Genomic DNA, 17,917 nt, shown 5'->3' on the forward strand with positions numbered 1-17,917 from the left:
AAGAAAGTCATCATCACAGGCCATAGAAACCCAAGACAATCAGCCATCCTTCAGCTACGAAACAATCTTTTGTACTGCAGGCTGTAGGGTTAGGGAATTTAATGCCAGGCCATGCCACTCAACCGGCAATCCGCAACTTATAGCCGCAGCCGCAGCCACAGCAGGCATGCCGGCGCCGTGCGCACGTGCTCATTTTGAATGGAAGATGAATTCAAGCAGGAGCTGGGGCCTCTACAATCGTCCAGCTTGATTCCACTTCATCTTTTCATTTCCCCATCGAGCATCGCATGCCACTCAAAATACAAACTGCATTGACATAGCTCGACTGCAATTGTTTGGTGCTTGCTTGGGGCAACGAAAGCATGTTCTGCCCAGCACTGAGAAGACAGAAGGTCTAGCATTCTATAATATCCAGAGCTGTAGCTGCGATCAGTGTTTACACCCTTGGTAACACTCCCAGCATCAAATTCGCCATGCGCACACACGTTCAAGATTCCGCTCTTCCTCTCACTCAGCTCTTCTGTTGTTCTCAAATTTGAGGGACTCACTCCGGCGCAAATTTCACAAAAATCTTCCCCTCACTGTTGACCCTCGCCGGGTAAACTCGCAAATTCACCGGCTCAGACTTCTCCTGTTCAGTAGCGCCACACAAGATCATCAGCAAGTAGTTTCTTGTGGGCATCAGAGCGAGCAATTTCCTTACACAAGAGGAACAATACTGCTAGTGAGAGAGTGTTACTGTGTGAGGGTCACAGGGATGCTACCATGCAAGGTACAAGAAGCTATTGCGTGCATCAAGTACGTTGAATACATGATCAAGTGGGCAAATTAAGCAGGGCGGCAGAAAAGATAGTGTTGCCTCGCCTTCAGGGCGCCAAGAAGGAATCTCACTGGATTGTTCTTGGGGCACCATTCCAATACCTGCACATGGCGATCAATTCAGTTATGTGTCACTTTCCAAGCATACCATGAACCTGACATGCATGCAGAAATGTAAGGCTGTACTTGGCATCCAATTAGCTCTTTGCAATTAGGTCTACGTGCAGCAGAGCTAATGCAGATGCTTCAATACTTGCTAGGAGGTCTGCATTGCAGGCAAGTCTGGCAAAAAAATTGAGATGATTGCATCAGTAGATCACCTTGCCAGTTTCCAAATCATACACAGTCCCGTCCAAAGGAACCTCAACTGCTGGCCCATCCTCCCCTGGAAATTTTTAAAAGCTTGTTGTGACTTCTGTATGGGCATTTGCTTGCAAAATATACCAAGTAAGTCAACAACAAAACAGCAGACAGCATTTACAGCACAGTACAGGATGGTCGGAAAAGATTCACCCTGCAGGACTTGGAAGTAAGCACTTCTGCCAGGATAGCTGAGCAAATTGCAGGATAGATCAATGATGCAGAAGGCACTCACGCTCAATGATATTTGCATCGATAAGTGGGAACTTGAAAGCCGTGGAATTGGCGTCCGAGCAGTAAACCTCGCTGCCCACTTGGTACAGTACAATTGCGCTATTGTCCCTCAATATCTTCGGCATTGTATCCTTCCCATCCTGCACACCAGTGAACCCTCTAAGCTGTGTGATTCTCTCTCTCTCACTCTCTCTCTCTCTCTCTCTCTCTCTTTGCTCTAAGTGCCGGCAAAAGCCACTAAAAAGCACGAAATTTAGAAATCCATGGATGCATTCTGAAGGGCAGCGTCAGGCGAGATTTGGTAGCGGCTTGTTGGCAATAAGGTAGTCCAAAGGTGTCACCAGAAGATAAATGGAGGATCGTGGCTGGCAGAATGTGGTACCTTGAACTCTGATACATATGCCACAGGCACCCATTCTGGGTTGTCCTCTTGCAAGGATGGCCCTGATGTCTTCCTCTGCACAGCAACCACAAGATACCACAGTGATGTGGCAACCATGCTGTAGGTGTGTCTTGAAGATAATCGATGGGAATGGAGCGATATTCTGAATGATAGGGGCACACGAGTCTGAAAGGAGGTAGCTCGGCTGTACAGACCTTGTTCTTCGCCTTTGTGCTGGCTCCAAAGCCCTTCTTTGCATAGCAATGAAGCCTGCTGTCATTCTCTTTCGTCCTGCGCTGCTTTGCCTGCCTTTGTAGCAAGGTGCGTGGATTAAGGCCTCTCCTCAATGCCAGCCTTTCACCTGAAACAGTATTGATATATCGTCGGTGAACTTTCTTTGGTGGATTGAGGTTCAGAGTACATTATTTACTCCCAATGTGGCTCATCTACGCATCTTCTGCCATTATCCAGCACATGTAAAGCTTATAGTACTGATCACATGCTTCTGGAGGAACATACAGCTGTAAGCTGTGACGACCACAGCGAGCGAATTTAGACAATGAAGCGCCATCATAAAATCATTAAAGTGTGCACACACCCGTGAAAACGGCCAGATGCCTGTGCTGCAGGGTGTTGCACAAGTTGTTCATTCCGTTGAACTGAAGTGGTCGCGTCAAGCCAGTGCACTCTGGTTGTATATTCAAATTCCTTAGTTGTCGGACCGGATCAGAAAGAAATAGGAAAGCTGCTGTCTGAAGGATGTTTGGGGAGCGAGAAAAAAAAACAATGGATGGTGTGGGGTTCGAACCCACGCAGACTTTCGCCTACGGGATCTTAAGGCCCGCCCGTTAGACCACTCCGGCAACCATCCGCCCATTCACAAATGTCATTTCGCCATTTTCTAAGCTATCTATACGGTTGATGGGGACGTGTCACACAATTTATTGCAGCATATCAAATTTTCAGGAACAATCTATTTCTAGATGTGAATGTATGGAAGCAAGACGTCGAGGATTAGTGCACGACTTCGTCTTCACACAAGGAGTGCTGGTCACTAAGTTGCCCTGCAAATAGAGAATTGACAAGGGAGATTTCCAGCGCATAGCTGTAAATTGAATTTAGGAGCAAGATTAATCTCCAGCGCAAATTTTGGCATCGAGTCTATAATAGCAGGGGATCTTTGCCATCGCCTGGACTTGAGAATTACAAAGAGGGAGGGGAGTCAGCATCGCCTCGTAGAGGCTCTTGCCCGCAACAATTTTCCTGTATTGCTCTGTTAGCATGCAAGAACAATGCCAGTGCATGAGCTTGCAGGGGCAGCATGCCTCTGGCAGACTTCTGCAATCAGGACCGAGCAGAGCCTGTAGCAGGAGGTCTAGGATTTGCAGCTTTGCTCGTGGCCGCTCTGAGGCAGCTGGGCAAAGCTGGGAGGCCGAGTTCGCGAAGTATGCAGATCCTAAGGGAGTACAGAGGGCTTCCCAGCACTTAGAACTCACCTGGAAGGTCTCAAAGGTGACTGCGCTGTGCTGGCATTGTCCCTTTTAAAAACTGATATGAGACAGCTCTATTGAGTACCTGATCTACCATAGTCCATCATCACCTTCACAAGTTGGTCACCTTTGCAGCCGCCCAGCTAGTTAAGCCCTGAAAGGGTTTCTCTGTGCCTGCTGCAGAACGCAAAGCCCAGTACCTGCACTTGCTGTGAGGGCACAGGTCATCAGCCGTGCACATGGTGCAACTCAACAGGTGAGGCACATTGCTACATTCATCATTGCTTGGTCACCTCGCAAGCTACTCGCCCACTCTTGAAGCTTTACATTCTTCTCTAGAGTAATAGCACACTGTGGTCCTGGGTTTGTTGGGATCAATCGGTGTGGTTTTGCAGGAGCCATGCGTTTAGGAGAGTATCTCTTTTGCTCCGTGGAGTCTGGCTGCAAGCCCTGCCCCATCTGCAGGAGCAAGGTGCGCCCAGCTGCCCTTGAGAAGATGTTCTATTTCAATTATAATTACAGGATGTTCCTGCCGAAGGCAAGGTGCGATGCAGACAAGCTGCATGTAATGGCTGCCAAATATTACCCCTTGTTGGACTTGCCAGATCCAAGCAAGACCCAGGTAACCGTGGGCACGGTGCTCAATATTTTTACCCCCCCCTCGCCAGCCGGGGCCATGTATGTGAGAAGATGTATGGCAGGTGTCGAAGAAGCGCAGATGTGAAATTCCTTCGCCTATTCCGCACCACTCTTTAATGTGATGATTGCATCGCCTCAGTCCATTTCAGTCTTCAAGGGGCTTGGGTCAGGAGCAGGCATTACTTGCATTGCACAGGTCCAGAGCTGGTGTGATCAAATTTGCGCCGACATGCTGTGGTGTCTTTTTTGCTGCAGGGTTGCATTCCTTGCCAGCACTGCAAGGGGACAGGCTACAGGGCGAGCTGGCTTAGCCCCTAGATGTGCAGCAGCGCCAAGAAGCAGATGTGATTGAATGCAATAATGCAATTGTTCAACGGTCCCCGAAGGTTGAGCCGGGCGTGTAGAGTAGATGCTTGTTGACTTCCGAGTGAATGTCTGTAGATCAGTATGTTATCATCCCGTATTGGGGCACCCATCAGTTTTCGATGTGGCTTTCACGTGTATATGAGCCTTCTGTAGCTGTAGTATATTCGAAAGTTTATGGCAGAACTTGTATTCTTGCAAGAATGGCCCATGGGCTGCTCGCTTATCAGCCGACCATGCAGGGTGCTGCAAACATTGAGTGGGGGTGCTGCAGCGCATATATCTGTGGACATAGAAGACTGCATGAGTACTTGACTGTCCTGTCGCAAGATTTTGTAGCAATTCTATTGCTTGGCATGTAACTTATTTGGGATGATTGGAGGATCCAAGAAAAGTGCCCTAGCAACTGCCTCGTAATTGCCATGCTTCCCGAGGCTCGTTATTTTCAAGGACTCTGATACTGTGAGAACATGATCGCTGTCGACATCAGTAATTAGCGCAAGACGTGAGGAGTGCCGCAAGTCTGTGTGCAAATTTAATCTCTTGATGTCAACAGCAGCGTCGATGCCGTCGTTCGGGTACCTCGGAAGTGGATGGAGTTCTTGTCGACCTAGTATGCGGTCTGTTTTGCGTACGTGACCGGTGGAGAGGAGGTGATTCTTCATGTCGTTTAAAATTACTTTCAAAACCCGTACACTCTTGTGTCTCCTGAAGTTGGTGTCCCTGGTGATCACAACCCACTTCAGAAGATCCGCTGTGAGTGAGTTCACCGATTGGGGGCACAGGGATAATGCCTTTGCTAATGAAGGAGCAAGAGAGGATAGCAGCCTCTCTCAGTGAGGCCTCAGCAGCAGCTGAGGCCGCAAGCAACAAGTATTATGATGCCGTGAGATTGCAGACGGCTGCTGAGAATGCTCTGAAGGTGACGGCCTTTCCCTTGTGCGTGCCAGACTAAATTGTAGTAACACACAGTGCCTTCAAAGGGTGCTGCAGCACTGATCTTCTCAGTCTCAAGGCCAGTGCTCAGCTCACCAAAATTGTTGACCTGCAGGAATTTACTGCGGTGGGGCCTGGAGTGTTTGGGCATGAGGCCAACAGTGATCTCTTAACACGATTGTTACGTGATGTGGCGGATTGTGAGCTTGCCCGCACAGCCGCATTCAATGCCGAGAGAGACGCATTGCAGCGCAAACGAGAAGCCATGCGCGCAGCGCTCAATTCCCTTAATAGTGACTCGGGAGATGTATATGAGACGTCTGCGACGGCGGCTTCCGACCCAGCCAAGAATGAAAAGGTGAGTTCCTTTCGTTTGCGATGGAAATGCTGTGGCAGGTCCTCAGAAGGTTTGCTTCAAATGCACTCTGCCAACTATTATTTAGTAATTAATCTCACTTGCTCAACAGGCTGCAGTTACAGAGCCCCATGCAAGCACACTGCTATCATTTTGTTGTGCTGAGTCTTCAATGCATCTGTATTTCGGAGGCAGCACGTACAGAGTATATCTTTTCTTTTGCGAAATCAGTGAAGCGGTGACCTGTGCAGCAGGAGCAAACGCCAGTGACTCCGGATGATGCCATGCCTGCCAAACTACAAAATACGAGCAATAATGATGAGGAAGAGTGGCAGCGGCTCATCTCAGCCGGCGAGGAGCGCCTCACTCAGGTGTCCTTTTCTTAATTCCAGTCAAGTTCAATGTTGAGTGTAATGCTATGCGCTACTGCCGCCAGGCAGGCATCGCATTTTTGGCAGCAGAAAAGAAGCCGCGAGAAATTACCGGAATCTAAAAGTATTGTGAGGCAGCCATGATTGCTGTGCAGATGGCGGCCAACCCTTTCTTGGGCGTGGCGAATCTGCACGCTGAGCTGGCAGCCTGGGACGCAGAATTTTATGCACAGGAGGCAGCTGTCTGCCCTGCAAAGTGGCGACTGCGGAGCCGCTTCATCGAGGAGGTCTTTGCACCTTTGCTCAGCAAGGTGCACAGGCGCCAGATGGCCTCTGTTGAGTCTGCAGGCTGGGGCTGCCGCCAGGCTGGGGCTGCTGAGCCATGCAGCGAAGAGTCCATTCAGCTTGCTGTGCGGCAGGCAAGGACAGTAGCAATGTACCAAGCCCAGCTAGCAGAGGCCAAGCAAGCCACAATCACGGCAAAGAAAGCTTGGGCAGAATGTGGGAGGGCAGCTGCGGAGAATGGAGTTGAACTTGATGACTCACTTGCCATGAGAAACTCGCTTGAAGAGGTGTGCGCTGTTCTCTTGGCAAACACAGGGGGCGCAGAATTCATGATCCAATCCTGGTGTGACACCTGGCCCTCTTGACTAATTGGAATTTCTGTTCTGCAGGTTGAGAAGACCTTAAGGGGTTTGGAGCAGCTCCTGAGGGCAATCCTTCACAAGATTGAAAACAAGGATCAGGCAATTGATATGGAATCAGATGTTGTTGAGCCAGAGCCAGAGCCGAAGCCGGAGCCGGAGCCGGAGCCGGAGCCAGAGCCCGAGCCCGAGCCCGAGCCCAAAACAGGTGATTAAAACTTATGTGATGGATGAACCTGCAGATCATCTATTACACAATAATTGCATCCTCTGAACGCAGCATCCCTTTATCAAACAGATCTACTTTACTTCCATGTCCTGCAATGACCGGGGTCCTGTGCCGGCAGTGAAGATAAGCTTGACGGGAGCGGCAGTGGCCAGGAATATGAACCATGCTGACAACATGCAACAGGAGCTCAGGGACATGTTGCAGGCTAAAAAGGTTATTTTGAAAGAATCGATAAGGGAAGAGTGCGATTGCATCATCGGCATGTACCGTCTCAAAGGAAGGCTGGTCTGCAATGATGCTGCAAATGTCTTCGGTGCGCACCTTCAATACATGCGAGTCTAGTCTTACATGCTCTTGAACGCAGGCCAGTTCCTGCATGATATAGCATGCCTGGAGTTCTATACAATTGTAAACATGGTAGGCTGTCCTGTTAATTCAATGCTATGTGAAAGTCACAGCTAATAGAGCTGTGCTGTGCACAGGGGACATGGGGAAACAAGCTGCCGCGCCGCCCAGAGTTTTGGTGCTGGTGATAAACAAACCTGCTCCGTCTGCTGCCGAGGGCAGCTGGACACATGCAGCCAGCATGGCTGATGCAAATGAGTATGCTGCAATGTGTGCAGTGCTTGACCTTGTGGTGACCGTCTACATCGATGAGGATAGGTGGCTAAAGGAAGGTAACTCTGCTGCCATCAAAAGCGTTTCAGAATTCCTTGCAAGTCTTGCAAATTGACAAATGCGTCCGGCTCTGCAAAGGGATTACCGACTGTGATTTCAAAGGAGATCTGTGAGAATCCTCTGCTATGCTTGGATGTAACACACAACCATTGGCGGGTTGTCCTCTGAGGCACTATATGGTTTAGAAGTTGAAAGGACATGATGTCAACAATTCTGATCATTGAATTCCCCTCTGACCAGCTCAGCTGGCCTCGATGGTAAATCCCTTTTTCCTGTCAGGCGGTCTCAGCAAAACATTCGCCTGTGCTCTTGATGAATTTCTGCGTGCTGACCGCAAAAACACATATCCTCCAGTCCTGCATGGTACTAGGAACATCCATGCAGCTGCCACGAGCATGGCCAGCTGTCATCATTACTAAGACTCTTTTTCGTCACCGCCGAGACAGCCACAGATCTCAAGGTTGCGCAGAAAACAATATGATTTAACTGGTGACGTATCTCCCCAGACAGACGTTGCGTGACTGGCTCTATGCTAGGTCAAAAGGAGGATCTACTTCCGCGTACGATCCCCACGCGACATTGTTTCTAGTGACGCTCTCACACGATGTGACAGTAGGACACCTATGAAATCTACTGCTTGTGAGCATTGACTGTCTGTGCACCTTGTGAGAAACGAGAATATCCCCGTTCTGCTCATCTCGGCGGTTACGAGGAAACTGCCCATGCACGGCCAGAACAGGCACCGGATTTCACCTTCTTACCTTAGCCACCCGAACTGGAGATGAACATCTGCTGGAAACCCAAAAATCATTTTAATGACACTCTTGTGACAGTTAATTAAGGCGCATACCGTTCCGTCGTGCCATATTTGAGTCCGAGACTAACGGACGGACTCCTGCACCATTTCCTATGTCTGCTGTTATTGAGCTGCAACGGGTGCGCTCGTCTTCGGTGGAAGCTAAGTTCTTCCATTTGTTTTTATTTGCCAACAGTCCTTGCCGATGTTGCATAGCGCAGCTGCCTCTGAACAAAAGCGCGCAGCGACACATTCGAGGAATTTTCGAGTACGAATAGAGAAGTCCTGCTGCGGTTCCTAGGTGCATACAAGCGTTCATCAAATCATTATTGGTGGTTCATCCCAATATATAGCATAGAAAGCTTGGTCGCCATAATGGAGCTTGAACGCTGGGGCACCTGAACGGGCGATGCTTAGTTGGTTCTGCCAGCAAGTTCCTCGTTCCAGACTGCAGGAGTCAATTGGTGGGAAGATTGCTGCCAGCAATAAATTCAGCGGGTTGCATGTGCACGGGTACGACAAGCTCTTAAAATCCATCTCTTCCTTTCCCATCCCGGAAGGGCTGCCGAAGATCAATCTGCTGCTGTTTGGGGGCGTCGGTGCTGGCAAGAGCAGTCTCGTGTCTACTGTGGACAGTCTGTTCAAGGGGCGCATGTCTCGCAGAGCCCCTCACGGGCAGGGCACCGGTTCTTACACCCGCACGCTCACCAAATACAACTTCAAGATCTCCGGCCCAGGTGAGACAACCTTGCAAGCACAGATAAACCGCCAGCCAGATTGCAGCTTGGCTGAAAGTTTTGCCTGAAGGGGAACATTTTCTGCACATGCAGGCGAGACCGAGACGGCTCCCTTTGCCCTGTGGGACTGTGCTGGCTGGTCAGACCGGGACTATCAGAGCGGCGAGCTGGGCTATATTCTAGACGGCAACCTGCCCCACCGGTTTGATCTGAGCCAGGCAATAACACCGCGGAGCCGGGACTTTGTGACTGCGCCGCAGAGGGCAGACAGGGTGCACTGCGTGTGCTTTGTGGTGCCCTGTGATGCTGCCTCAGACCAGGACTACATGACCCGCCTGAAAGAAATGAAGAAGTACGCCATGGATCGCGGTGCGCACCCGTGTTTGTTGACATCAGGTTGACATCAGTAAAATGACAGCTGTTTTTTCATGTTGCTCCAGCGAGTGACAAAGTTGCAGTGATGCAGTCGGCCTGCTATGCAGATTTTAGGATTTCATTTAAATATGGCAATCTTGTCGTGTCACATACAGATCACAGAGTGTGGCAAAAATGAGGAAGTCAACTCTGCATGCAACGCTGAAGTCTTTCATGCCCAAGCTCTTCCAGGGGGTCACTGTTCCGCATGTACGTGCAGGCATACCCACGCTGGTGTTCCTGACTAAGGTCGACCAGTATGACCCTGAAGTGGCAGCAGACATTCGCATGATTGGAGCCAGCCAGCGCATCAAATCTATAATGCAGGTGCGAACAGTCCTGAAGCTCTATGGCCAAGAATTTAATCTTCCCCTTCCTGCCTTCCCTCTGCCAGGGTAGCTTGCGCAAAACTATGGCTGCCATCATCTTCTGTTGTACATACATCAGTGAGGTCAGTGTTGACAATTTGCATGTTGCGCTCAACTGACACCAACTCTGCCTGTCACAGGAGGTGGCGTCTCTCAGCGGCAGCGGAGGCACAAAGGATGTCTTTCCAATGAAGAGCTTCAGCAGCGAGTATGAACCTGACCCCGCAGTGGGGGTTCTCATCCTTAGTGCCCTGCAGCACGCCTTGTACGCAGCTGAGGACTACCTGGACGACGCACCCTGAATACACCCTGATCACTCCGCTGTCCTACACTCACCACAGGTGACAATACATCCCTTGCCCTGCAGGAAAGCTTGTGAACGGCCTTGCATCCTTTTCAATGCATCAACAACTGCCGCTCTGTCACCTTAGGGATTCCCTGGCCCTGTCCCTGATGCCACTGTGGAGGAGTAAGGAGTGTCTTGCTGCACATGCTCTCGTGCTCCTTTCACATTGTCAAGCTATGCAGTCATTCCAAGTGCAGCTTATGCGATGTTGCAGGTTCCTCGTACCATTGGCGTAATGAGTGTATGATCTTGATGCCTTTCACATCTTCAAGGGCTAAAGCTGCACCTAAGCATCAGTTGCACCTGGCGTGTGCTTACTTGATGTGCCTGGTGTGTTGTCCGCTGCAGGGCTGCATTACTTGGGAGCATTCTCATGGGACAGGATTTAGGGCAGACTGGCCAAAACCCCTAAGGTGGTAATAACAGGTCCCGTTGTGACTGCTTCAAACTTGAGCTGGGCATGCGGATTAGATGCTAGACTTTTAAACATAGCAGCAGACTCTACCTGACCTTATCAAGGCATGCACATAAAATTTATGAGCGTGGCTTTCCTGTGTGTGAGCCTTCTGTACATTTAGTGTCTCTGAAGAATCATGTCACACACTGTAAGATACGTATATGCATATTACCCACACTGTGACAAAGCCCACTGTGGCACGCTGTGACAGCGTGCCACAAGAATGGGCTGCACGCCATGATGGAGGCTGTTGGGATGCTAGGGGTGCAGTGCTAAAGAATCTGTCAGAAACTGAAATGCATGCATGTCTCTGCAATGCTGAGACACACTGCAATGCTGGTCGTGGGGCAAGATTTTTTCAATTGTACATTTTATCACGGGTGTAGCTGAACTACCGATTTGCATGATCATTGGCGGATCCAAGGAAATATCCATCACAGCTGCCTCGTAATTGCCTAACCACCCGAGGCTCGATACTTTCAAGACGTGCGACAGTATGGAAACAGCGTCGAAACACCATTATTATTATAACTTCCAGCATGATACTTGCGGCAGAGGTGCTGGAATCCTTCTCTATCTGAGGACTGAGATCTATGAGTAATGAACAGGTCAGCCTTATGTAAAGCAGTTTCTCGTCAGTGCCGAGGCAGGTTGAATGCAAGTTTCAAGGTCCCAAACGACAACGCTCGATTCCATACTTAGAAGACACTTTGCATCCTCACACAGGCAATTGACGGCGTCCTAGAGTACTCTAAGACAACCAACGGCGTCCGTCTAGCAACACCGTAGAACCTGTCGAACAGATCCAGGATTGCACGTTTGCAAGTACTTGGCTCGACAAAACAGGACTTAATAATCCATTCTAAGCCACACTGAACAACTCAATGCCCAATGTCACCTGGGGCGCAGCGGTACGTTTTCCCGAGCCTGCCAGCTACCTACATCAAATAGTGTTGCAACCTTGGACTTTGAGGATGCATCCTTGCGATCAATACACTCTTTGCAATAAACTTAGCGAGATGTGCTTGCCTGTTCGAGTGCAGGGTTACGCCAAGCTGATGGCGGACCTGACAGCTTTCGAAGTCCCGAGGGACTTGCCGAAAGTGAACGTGCTACTCTTCGGGGGCGTCGGAGCCGGCAAAAGCAGCCTCATATCCTCGGTCGACAGTCTCTTCAAGGGACGAATCTCTCGCAGAGCAGCCCACGGACAGGGCACGGGCTCGTACACCCGCATCCTGAACAAGTTCACCTTCAAGCACACCAGTCCTCAAGGTCAGCTCCACCAACCACTTTTCAAGTCGTTTTTAGTGCGTTGCTTGCTTAGCATTTGCTCGCTGCCAGCTGTGGAGCAGACTTCACAGACTTGCCTTGAGACAGGCGTCAACTGACGGGCAGCTCTAGGAGCTGCAAAGTTGAGCTCCTTGTTCAAGTGCTCAGGAAGAACTCTGGCCATTGCAGGAGGGGCATTTGAAGCCCCCTTTCTCCTGTGGGACTGTGCCGGCTGGACAGACAGGGAGTATCAGGCCGGTGAGCTGGGGTACATTCTGGACGGCAATGTATCCCACGGCTTTGACCTGTCTCAGCCGATCCACCCCCAAAGCCGCGATTTCTTCGCGTACCCTGCCCTGGCAGACAGGGTGCACTGCGTGTGCTTTGTCGTGCCCAGCTGCAGTGCATCGGACCAAGAATACACCACCCGCCTCAAACAGATGAAGAAGTTTGCCATGGACCGAGGTGCGCCCCTGATTGCCTTCGGCATATATATATTCTTGGATAGTCAGAAACAATACCTTGGGTGCAGCACAATGCCATTTCAGAGAACTTCTATTACTATCCTCAATATTATTACACGCTTCTCCTGCCAGAAGCAAGGTGCGTCTGCAGACAAGCTGCGCTAAAGGCTGCCAAAATCCTACCCCTTGATGGACTCGCCAGATCCAAGCAAGACCCAACCAACCTTGGGCACGGTGCTCATTTTTTATACCCGCCCCCGCCAATCGGGGTCATAGATTTTCAGAGAATCACACCAGAATAATCTGGACAGATTATATGCATCCTTGCATCTTACTTAGGCACCCAGGAGTGCATTGTCTCTGCAGTCTTCCTGCCTCCCACTGCAAAGGCCTCTCGTGTCATCAAATACTGATACTCTCAAGCATGCGCACACTTACTAATATTCAAGCACTTGCGCGCAGGCATTCCGACACTGGTATTCCTGACCAAGGTGGACGAATATGACCCGGAGATCAATACAAGAGGAGTCTCCTCAATCTTCTCAAGCGCGCGCATCGCCGCGATCATGAGCGTAAGGCCACTGTCCTCAAAATCTTGTCTTTAAAATGTTTTGTGGTATGACTAACGCTGTAAACTCGGCTTGTGCCCAGAGGCAAACTCCTTTGCTACCACAAAATATGAATTTCCTAACCATCAAGAGAGTGTATACACAAAGTGCCTGTTACAAGAGTATCATGCATGGTCTACTTGACTTTAGATGCTTGTCACAGGAGGTGGCTTCGCTGAGTGGCAGCGGGGGCACAAAGGATGTGTTCCCAATGAAGAGTTTCAGCAACGAGTACGAGCCCACGCCTGATGTTGGAGTCCTCATCATGCGCGGCCTGCAGCACGCCCTCTTCGCAGCCCAGGTGCTTATTTCTTCTCCCCTATGGGACAGCAAGTCCTGCTAGGGCTGTCAGGCTCTTGTGCCAGGCCAGGCTTGGGGGTTTTGTAGTTTGCATGTGAAGCAGCAGCAAATAAAGTACTGCCGCAACAGCGACAGCAACCTTTGGTGGCTGGGTATGTATAGGAAGAGCCAGCAATGGCAGAAATGGCTCCTTTGTTGACTCATTGCGGTGGCTGCTCTCTCTGCAGGACTATTTGGATGACTATCAAGAGCTACCGGCATCGGCTGCCGGTCGGACGCCAACCCCAAGATCTGTCCCTCTGTCACGCCAAGAGCAGCATGCCACGGTGAGTCAGTATGTGGCTCCCTTGCACTGGATATAACGCCTGCACCTGATGGCCAATCAAGTTTTTCTGTCTTTATTCTTCTGGAAGCGATCCCTGATGTCTATAAAGCTCACGGAATTGTAGCACCGGTTTGGCTGCTGTTTAGCTATTGTGCAATATTCCCCGGCAGCTAGATGGTCCGTGCTGTTGCTTGAACGGGAAAGAGTCTGGGCATTGGAATATATCTAACCACATTCATCATAGCGGCTAATGAGTGTTTTTTTGTTTGCAGCAGCAGCAAATGCCACCGGCACAGGGCAACACAGTTGGTGTTGCTGAGGCGGAGTGTGAGCAGCTCATTGCTGCCGGCAAGCACCGCATCTCCCAGGTGGGACTCACTTGTGATTTTGGTGGACAAACTCCGGAGTGTGGCTGTCAAGACCTCCTCCGCACATGGCGCTATATGCTGCCGATTGCGCCATGCCCACACATTGACACAGCTGCAGTCCAGGAGAGATTTGCTGCTTCAGGACTGCCTTCTACTGGATGTTTGCATGCTCAAAATACCCCACACTGATGATCAGGTGGCGGTCAACCCGTATGCGACTGCGGAGAAGTTAGAGGCTGAGCTGGCAGCATGGGACGAGGAGTACTACTCCAGCAAGAAGAACACCTGCCCCTCCAAATGGCAGCTGCGCAGCCGCTTCATCAACGGCCACTTCGCGCCGCTGCTGCGCGAGTTGCAGGACCGCGAGACTGCCGCAGAAACCGCGGCAATGGAGGCCGCGGCGCAGCGGCAGCGTGCGGCCGAGGCGGCTGCGCACAAGGAGCGCACACTGCGCGCAAAAGAAAAGGAAGCTGCCGAGAAGCTCGAGCAGGAGGCTGCGGCGGATGAGCAGCGGGAGCGCGATGCAGCGGCGGCTGCGGCGCGGGCGCAAAAGGCGGAGGCCGCCGCAAAGCGCGCACGCGAGTCCGAAGCGGCCGCAAAGAAGGCGCTGGAAGCCGAGGCGGCGGCCGGTCGCGCCCGGCAAGCTGAGGCCGAGCGTCAACGACGCGAAGCCGAGGCGGCCGCGCAGCGCGCAGCCGACGCGGCAGCTGCCGCACAGCACACCCGGGACTATGAGGCGGCGGCTCGCGCCGCACTTGAGGCCCAGGCCAAGGCGAACGCTGCGGAGGTCCAGTGGCAGAAGGCCGCGGCTGCTGCTGCCGCCAAGCGCGCAGCCGATGCCGAGGCGACCGCCAGCGTGGCGCTCCGGGCGCAGGCCGCAGCGAACAAGGCGCGCGAGGAGGAGGCAGCCGCGCACCGTGCTCGGCAGACAGATGCAGAGCGGCAGCGGCAGGATGCCGAGCTGGCAGCCTCACGGGCGCGCGAAGCCGAGGCAAACGCGATGCGCGCTTTGGAGGCGGAGGTGGCCGCAAGGCGGCTGCGCGAGGCCGAAGCCGCTGCCGAGCAGGCGCGTATCGCGGAAGCGGCGGCTCAAAAGGTGCGCGAGACAGAGGCGGCAGCGAAGGCCACCCGCGAGGCTGAGGCGGCTGCTGCCAGAGCTCAGCAGGCCGAAGCCCAGCGCCGTCTGGAGGAGGTTTGCTGTTTCTCCTCCACTCCTTTCAATTTGCATCTCACGCATATCTTTGAGCTTTTATTTTGTCACACACTGATCCTGCTGAAAAGTCAAGGTATTCAGAGAACTGTAGGAACAGACTGTCAAGCATACTGATCTTTTAAGAAATCAAGCAGTCCAGGCCAAAACCAACTAGCCGTTGACATATTGCTCAGCACGTATGCCGGCCCCTACCAGCAAGGGCCATGACAAGACACAAGGCGCTTACAAGGAGGCTTGTGAATTGAAGACGGTTGGATTTGCGTGCAGCTGGAGCTGCAGGCAGAGCAGCAGAGGGAGGCTGCGAAGAAGCAGCAAGAGGAGATTGAGCGCGCAGAACTGGAGCGCCAGAAGAGCGCCACAGTGCGCTACTTTGAAGTGGATGACTGGCAGTGGCTGGTCGAGGATGACAGCTTGCTTGTAACATCTTTCTGCGTCAAACCATCCCATTCCTCACTCAGTCCCTTCTAGCAGTACAAATGTTGGCCCATCAGATCAACGTGACCAGCCCTAGCTTTCTCAGTGTTGTCAGTCCATTTTGGTCAGTCCATTTTGGTCAAATCATGCCTGTTTCTGTCTGTACGAGTGTGCAGAATAGGACCCCTTATGTGAGAGCAGATCATTGCAAAATTCTGCGTATCATTTCCTGGTGTGTAGATCAAGAAGCCATGCTCGGCACTGACGCTTGGGATCCCGCCAGACATCAGACCAACCAACCTTAATAATTCTTTTAGAGATTTTAGGGTCTACATTTATTGTGTTCAACTAAAAACCCTAAATCAGCTGAATGCAATACATGTTACCGACTGACTGATACGAAGTTTGCTGGCTGCAGAGCGGCTTCTCTGAACTGCTGGCGGGAGAGGAGCTGCGCGTGGGGCAGTGCATGGCGTCGCCTGACGGCCGCAGCAGATTCGCGTTCCAGGAGGACGGCAACCTTGTGGTGCGATTACCATATCATACCCTCACGCTGTGCAACCGGTTTCTGAATTTGAATTCATTCACTCTTGCGGGCTGATAAGCAGCCATAAATTTTCAGTAAATGCCAGAGCCAGTGGCAGGTCATCACATCCTGTACATGATGTAGCTGCATGGCCGTGAATGAACAAGTCTGTTGAAATGTGGCTTCAAAGCAAAAAGTTCAAAGAAGTTAGCCCAATGACCTTATTCGGGGGTGGGGTGCGCAGGTGTACAAGGATGGAACCGTGGTTTGGGCCACCAACACCAGCCATGCGCGGCCCAAGCCAACCAGGCTCACCCTCCAGGTCAGCATGGTTACTAACTTTAGTAATCGGATGTATCAGTTCCAGCAGTTTCCAGCACTCCTGCTGCTGATCGATGATAGGTACTTTGCATCCATCGTGTGCCATCGTGTGTCCCTGATGATTAATATCATCTGATCTGGCAAAAGCAAGAATTCCTAGCCCATGCCTTCCAGCCACGGGCACTTGGCGTGCGCATGAGTGCGCGGGCTGCCCGATGTGTGTGTTGACTGCTGCAGTGTGATTGCAGGAAGATGGCAATCTGGTCCTGTACGGAGCAGAGGGCCGGTTTGCGGGCTGGGCCAGCAACACAGATGGGAAGGGAGACCGCCAGACAAGGCTTGTGCTCCAGAATGGGGGCACGCTGATTCTGCGCAACAGCAACGGGCGCACGATATGGAGCTCGGGTCCTCAGCTGAAGCTGGCAGAGGGCATCACCGTGGCTGTGGACCTCATCAAGAAATTTCAATCCTTAAAAAAGTGACAGCCGATTGGCGCCAGTGGCTCTTGGGCTGGATTAGTTGAAGATAATGTATGATTAAAAAAGACGCTGCTGCACGGAGGATATGAAACCGGCCCCCAGAGGCAGATAGACGCATCTGGCTGATCAATGTTGGGGTTTAGACATATTTAAGTTACTAAGCTGGTAGGAAATCAGAGACACAGCGCTTCACCCTTACTAGTGATCTACGCTCATAGCTACAACATTTGACAGAGGATCGCAACCCATGTAATAGTAATTGCCAAGGAGTCAAATTGAGTGAAAAATTCAGCATGCCGAGGCCCTTGCAATCCATTAGAGAGGTACAGAAGAATAGTGCTACATATCTAATTGCATAAGGGGCAAGCTGCAAAGAGGCAAGGCGCATTTGCAGAGGAAACTGCTTTACATCCTAATTCTTAATGTAAACCGCAGAGCGCCTGTGTATAGCAGCTCATGAAGCTGCTGCAACCACTGATGCTACTGTGAGTCAAGAGGAAAGTGTTGCAGAAACAACTTGTGCATGACCAATGATGAGCCCTTCTCACTAACCGCTCTCAACCTTGTCTGTATGCACTCAACAATGACAGCCATCATTTGGCAAGCTCTTTCAATACCCCAGCTATGCTTTTAATGGCAATGCTATTTTCCGATTCCAGCCATATCCCTTCATCTATCCAAACTGTCTCCAGGTGATTCACCGCCGCTTTCATATCTTCAAACTCAGCTGCATCGGCCAGGGTCGCTGGGTTTGTACTGGCAGGATTATTCAGCACCAGCACCAAGATTTTGCACGCTTCTGTCGGCCCTGGACAGATACACACCTGTCACAACTGCGCAATTGCGCATGCACCGGCAGACATGTGCAGTGCATGTGTTTGAGACATTTTTCCTCTATGTGCAAGAAGGCACCAAATTTGGTCTGACGGGTGTGAGGAAAAAAGCTGCACACACACCAGATATATTGTGATATACCGGGCTCTGACATGCCAAGTGCGCACCGACTTTGTGA

At 51.3% G+C, this 17,917-nt stretch overlaps 3 protein-coding genes and 1 non-coding gene across 4 annotated transcripts; 2 read left to right on the plus strand and 2 right to left on the minus strand.

Annotated features, from left to right (window-relative positions):
• Positions 1-218: 218 nt before the first annotated feature.
• Positions 219-2,546, minus strand: COCSUDRAFT_52537 (hypothetical protein). Its single transcript, XM_005650165.1, has 7 exons — positions 2,394-2,546; positions 2,011-2,156; positions 1,755-1,870; positions 1,415-1,553; positions 1,140-1,204; positions 865-921; positions 219-631 (listed from the first exon to the last, which is right to left on the minus strand). Exons 3-7 carry the CDS (start codon positions 1,827-1,829, stop codon positions 545-547), a joined length of 423 nt encoding a protein of 140 aa, XP_005650222.1. The 5' UTR covers positions 1,830-1,870; positions 2,011-2,156; positions 2,394-2,546; the 3' UTR covers positions 219-544.
• Positions 2,547-2,582: 36 nt separating this feature from the next.
• On the minus strand, positions 2,583-2,666 carry COCSUDRAFT_t23. Its single transcript has one exon. It is a non-coding gene; the product is annotated as a tRNA-Leu (tRNA).
• Positions 2,667-5,488: 2,822 nt separating this feature from the next.
• COCSUDRAFT_39973 (hypothetical protein) lies at positions 5,489-10,117 on the plus strand (the record flags this gene model as incomplete). Its single annotated transcript, XM_005650166.1, has 10 exons — positions 5,489-5,581; positions 5,833-5,949; positions 6,105-6,260; positions 6,369-6,521; positions 6,624-6,801; positions 7,446-7,499; positions 8,857-9,033; positions 9,127-9,402; positions 9,668-9,774; positions 9,956-10,117. 10 exons carry the CDS (start codon positions 5,489-5,491, stop codon positions 10,115-10,117), a joined length of 1,473 nt encoding a protein of 490 aa, XP_005650223.1.
• A 1,385-nt stretch (positions 10,118-11,502) lies between these two features.
• On the plus strand, positions 11,503-16,908 carry COCSUDRAFT_60694 (hypothetical protein; the record flags this gene model as incomplete). The annotated part of the gene is made up of 12 exons (XM_005650167.1): positions 11,503-11,529; positions 11,662-11,890; positions 12,128-12,352; positions 12,814-12,923; positions 13,123-13,260; positions 13,487-13,585; positions 13,857-13,952; positions 14,149-15,144; positions 15,433-15,582; positions 15,998-16,105; positions 16,350-16,427; positions 16,675-16,908. The coding sequence occupies 12 exons, from the start codon at positions 11,503-11,505 to the stop codon at positions 16,906-16,908; spliced, it is 2,490 nt and encodes an 829-aa protein (XP_005650224.1).
• Positions 16,909-17,917: the final 1,009 nt, after the last annotated feature.

The sequence above is a fragment of the Coccomyxa subellipsoidea genome, assembly GCF_000258705.1.
Source record: "Coccomyxa subellipsoidea C-169, whole genome shotgun sequence".
NCBI classification, from domain to species: Eukaryota; Viridiplantae; Chlorophyta; class Trebouxiophyceae; family Coccomyxaceae; genus Coccomyxa; species Coccomyxa subellipsoidea.

Bases quoted from the DNA above. Each gene is read 5' to 3' on its own strand.
- COCSUDRAFT_52537 (XM_005650165.1), bottom strand. From the start codon at position 1,829: ATGGGTGCCTGTGGCATATGTATCAGAGTTCAAGGTACCACATTCTGC. The intron at 1,554-1,754 runs GTGACACCTTTG...ACTGGTGTGCAG, and splicing joins GATCCTCCATTTATCTTCTG to GATGGGAAGGATACAATGCC. The intron at 1,205-1,414 runs GTGAGTGCCTTC...AAAAATTTCCAG, and splicing joins CGATGCAAATATCATTGAGC to GGGAGGATGGGCCAGCAGTT.